Consider the following 4,544-nt stretch of genomic DNA (forward strand, 5'->3'; position numbering starts at 1 on the left):
CCTCACCAGTCCATCCACCAGGAAGGCCTGAAAGTGCATCGCACTAGCACTTTGGCCTTAAAAAGAATGAGAAAAAGAATGAGTTCAACTAAATAGGGGACAACAAGCAGTACCGGATGAACCGGTTGAGGTGGAGGTGGAGGTGGAAGGACTCCAGGGAAGTGGAGCCCCTCGCGCAGCGATAAACCGGTAGACTGACTCCGCCCTTGGTCAGCCTACCGGTTGAGGAGTACAGCTGCACACCGGGAGGGTCCTGGATGCAGTGGAGGTGATGGCTCTGCTCTCTCCAGACACCCGGTTGAATCTAACTTCTTCCATGAAGTCAGGGTAGGCGCCCGAGTAGCGAGTCAAGGCATCCTTCAAATAAAAGCATGGCGTCTTTCTATATTGTTCATATTCATCATGTCATAAAGTAACGGTTATATTGACTATCTACACCAGGGCACTGTACCTTGTTGGCCATCAGCGGCGACTGAGACGCTGTCCGCTCCCGCTCCTTCTGGTGGCTGGCCACCAGGCTGATGGCGTAGCCCGCGTCGTTCTCCAGAAGCCACTGGAAGGTCTGACCCTGGTATTTGCCGAACTGAACCGTGCACCGGCTCAGAACGAGCACGCTGTTACCAGGGTCCCCTCCCTCGGAGACGACGCGGGCCCGAGCCTCAGCCTCCACCTCATCTGGCCCCTTGGCCCTCACCGGAGGCCCTTCGGCTTGGCCGGCTTGGGGCCGCCAGCCAGCCAGCCACGTGGTTGAGGGCCTCCTTGGAGGCCTTGATGAGCAGCTCCCCCCTTGGGGTCCCACGGAAAGTAGGGTTCTCCATCTATGAAGAGACACATAAATGAAAATAAATAGAAAACATAGTTGTAAGCTGTCATTTATAATGGACAGTAGCATAAGAAAATATTTGCATTTCTACACTGTGTGCATTTAAACTTACATTTAGACAGGCTTTTTGTTCTTGAATCTGTATAAAGGAAGGAGGAGGGAATGGTGACAGACAATAAAAGTTTAACAGTCTCATACATACACATAGATATAATTGCAGCTGTTGCCAGAGGGCAATACGCACTGTGAAAATGCCAGCCCCACGAAACAAACACAAATACATTCAACAGGCAACGGCGGATAAGGACAAAACACCTGATGATCAATAACTGAGGCGATAAAGCTGAAAAACACTGATTTAACCATGAATCCAAAGTGCCCACGGAAGGCATTACGCACCGGGCAGACGCCCGTTACCGGACACGGCGATCGATCTAATTGTAATGCAATCACTTCATAACACAAAACACTGTTTGTCGATCAAGTTTTTGGAGTGACAGCTTATTTTGCACATCGTTTTAGCTCAAGCTTTAGCCTATTAGGCTTACCGTCATAGACGATCGGCACATCGGTAAGCCAACAGTAAAACACACACATGAATTTCTCGGCTATCTAAACTACAACAAAGGTACATCAGGTTAATTGATAACGTATCATATTACTGCAAATTGAAGGATAAATTCAATTTACCAAACTCTCCAGCTTGTCTAACAAGACGACAAAGTCGAAGTGAGCCCCGAAAAAAAAGAAAAATCCGCCGGGGGCCCACCGTGTCAAACGGCCCTCGGACGAACGGCCCCCGTGCTGTGATTTTTCTCTGTTTTGATCATGGGTTCCCGAATGTCCCGAATTTCTGAAGCGTCCACCAGGAGGCTTCAGGGAGCCGTCCGTTCGGGAAGCTTTCTGCCATTCAGGCCGTCCAGGGCAGTGTCCATTTGGGAGCAAGGTACTTGTCCATTTAGAAACCCTTTACATGGAGACCTCAGGGTTCCCGTTTGGACAGTACATTTGGGACACTCAGGATTTATGAGAAGACAGCATTTAACTACATTGTGTGTATTATATAATAATAATTGAAAATCACAATATAATAACATTAATATAACAATATTCTTCTTATTATAATTATATTACATAATAACAATGTTATTAATAATATAATACATTTCAATTTCAATTATGCATTTATATATGTATCATCAACTTCCTATCTGTGTAACTACAGGTGAATAAGCAGGAGATCTGTGTGATTAAAACCAATTTATTTTTTTTCAACAGTGAACAATTATAAAAACACAGTAAAGCAGTAACATATTGAGTCAGAACACACACTAAAATAACAGAACCCTAAACACTAAAATATACAGAATAGAAAATATATATTAAATATTAAAACTATTTACAATATTTACTGTGTGCGTGTGTGTGTGTGTGTGTGTGTGTGTGTGGAGGGGGGTGAGGATGACGGCAGCCTGTCTGGAGGGTGCTACACTGTTGGCTTCTTCATTATCTTCCTCCTTGCTGACCTCATGACTGCCCTCTTCTCCCTCTCGCTCAACTTTTTGGCAGCCATCACGGTGCTCTTAATCGGGCTAATGCTCACCATGCACCTCTTGCAGTGCTCCATGGCCGTCATCTTTTTGGAAGGTGTCTGTTTAGTAAACACAAAAAGAAAACACACATTGAGTCTTGTGATTGGGGTGTGGGGCCACATAATCCAGACTGAGGCTTTAAATACATGTTTTTACTTACATGGCTGACCGACGAGGAGAGGCTTCCTCCGCTCTTTCCTCCTCTATCTCGCGGAGCTCCTTCTCCATGTCCTGGAGCTCCTCCTCAAGGGCGGATTCACCAGACTCCTGGTAACTGACCTCGCTCTCTTCCTCGGTTGAGGAGTCGGAGGGGCCCTCTTTCTGGGATGGGTGGCAGCGCCGGAGGTAGAGGCCAAGGCGGGGGTGGAAGCGTCGGAGGCAGAGGCGGACTTATTAGTGTTGATAAACATCTGCCGCATCTCCTTGGCCTGCATTGCATCCATGTGCAATGCATAAAACCTGTCTGCCGTTTTAGTATTGTGGCACATTTGGGTTGCCACCTTGAGCCGCGTCTCTGGGTCGTGAACGTTTGCCTGAAAACAGAAGAACAGAGGAACACAAACAGGTTTGTACTGTTATTAAAGGCCCCTCTTCAACTTTGCCATCTAATACAGCATAGGGAAGAGATTAGATGGAATGCACCAACAGACAGACTGAATGCAACTCACATGTGCCGACACTGCCGTCCTTATGTCGGTGAAACTCGGCTGCCCCGGCAGGCCCATCTCTCTCTTCTTTGACAGCTCCTGGCAGCGTGTCCTTGGATACGACCTGGGACATTTTTTTAGCCTTTGTTGCGATCTGGTGCAACACCAATCGCCTGCTGACACTCCGCAGGGCTCCGCAGAAAGCCCTGAGCACTCCTCTCAACTGGCTCTGGGAGAGGCGGCAGAGGGGCAGCAAAAAAAAAAGAAAAGAATAGTGGAAGAATTATTATTTTGGCACCCATTACTGTACTATGTTAAACCTTTTCCCCCTCTGCTCTCACTCACCGGGATTCCTGGGCTGGACCGCTTCTGCTTCTTTTGCAGCCGCTGGTAGCGCTTCCTGAGGGTGAGCAGCTCTTTCTCCAGGAGGGAGACTTTAGTGGCCAGGGTCTTGGCCTCCTGTTTATGCTTGAGGCAGGAGGGGTTGGTGCACGGTTCCTCCTCCTCCTCCTCCTCCAGAGGCTCCATAAGAATCTCGTCAGCCTCCTCCCCCTCCAGATCCAACCCGCTCATTACTGGGACGGCTGGATTAGTGGCTCTCAGGGAAGCCAGGAGGGCCTTGGTCCTGGTCATCTTGGCCTGGTTGAGGTGGACCTCAAGCGCGGATTGGGTCAACTCACTGTGGGATTCTTTGAGGTGCCTGTCCAGTCTTGCACTCTTGTATTTGCAGCCCAAGACCGGACAGGCATCCTTCTGAATATTGACCCGACCGGTAGCCAGGTTCATGAGGATTTTCCTCTCGTCGACATTGGCGATGTTATGGTGCACTTTGAGGTGCTTTGCCATGGCCGCGTACATCTTGTGGCAGAGCGGGCAAGAGGTTACTGACTTTGGCAGTGTCATGACTAAAAGAAAAGAGAAGAGAATACCTCTTTAGTAGGTTTAAAAACACAGGTTATAAGCTCGGCAAAATGTTATTAAAAATGAACCTAAATGCACTGTAGTTTCACAGCAGGTCGGACTTTAATCCGATAAAGTGAAAAAAATCAATAAATGCGCTATAAACTATGTATGAAAAAGGGGCCACATGAAAAACGCATGCTGATGCATGCTGCATACACTGAGCAAAATCTAGATTTAATACAAATTTCAACATTAAAGCATTAAATGTCTGCATGTGCACGCAGTGAGGAAGGAGAGAGGAGAGAAAAGACACACTGCACAGAGGAAACAAAGCGGTCATTTGGGGCTTTAAACATAGTAGTTGTTGTCAAATTCAAAGGCTAAATGCAGTATTAAAGCATAAAAGAAGAAGGACCGTGCACGGGGCGGGGAGAGAGACGGGGTATTTAAACATTGACGGGGCATTTAAACGGAGGGGGATTTAAACGGGACAGAGAGAGAGTTGAAGTAAAATTCAAAAGCAATAGCCTATGTGCAAATGCATGTTGAATATTCAACACAACTGCATTAAAAGACACA

The 4,544-nt window shown here is 47.3% G+C and overlaps 1 protein-coding gene across 1 annotated transcript; it reads right to left on the bottom strand.

Annotated features, from left to right (window-relative positions):
• Window positions 1-2,123: 2,123 nt before the first annotated feature.
• On the bottom strand, window positions 2,124-3,961 carry LOC139660629 (uncharacterized). Its single transcript, XM_071538827.1, has 4 exons — window positions 3,408-3,961; window positions 3,084-3,291; window positions 2,576-2,948; window positions 2,124-2,474 (listed from the first exon to the last, which is right to left on the bottom strand). Exons 1-3 carry the CDS (start codon window positions 3,918-3,920, stop codon window positions 2,887-2,889), a joined length of 783 nt encoding a protein of 260 aa, XP_071394928.1. The 5' UTR covers window positions 3,921-3,961; the 3' UTR covers window positions 2,124-2,474; window positions 2,576-2,886.
• Between the last annotated feature and the right edge of the window lie 583 nt (window positions 3,962-4,544).

This window comes from Centroberyx affinis, unplaced genomic scaffold (assembly GCF_046629955.1).
Source record: "Centroberyx affinis isolate AG114_WGS23_722 - 3 ecotype Tasmania unplaced genomic scaffold, CSIRO-AGI_Caff_v1 ptg000199l_1, whole genome shotgun sequence".
Lineage (NCBI taxonomy): Eukaryota > Metazoa > Chordata > Actinopteri > Beryciformes > Berycidae > Centroberyx > Centroberyx affinis.

What these genes read in the sequence shown, in the direction of transcription:
- LOC139660629 (XM_071538827.1), bottom strand. Translation starts at nt 3,920, where the DNA reads ATGTACGCGGCCATGGCAAAGCACCTCAAAGTGCACCATAACATCGCC. An exon ending in GGTCCAGCCCAGGAATCCCG is followed by an intron (nt 3,292 to 3,407) that starts GTGAGTGAGAGC and finishes CGCCTCTCCCAG; the next exon opens with AGCCAGTTGAGAGGAGTGCT. An exon ending in GGACGGCAGTGTCGGCACAT is followed by an intron (nt 2,949 to 3,083) that starts GTGAGTTGCATT and finishes TTCTGTTTTCAG; the next exon opens with GCAAACGTTCACGACCCAGA.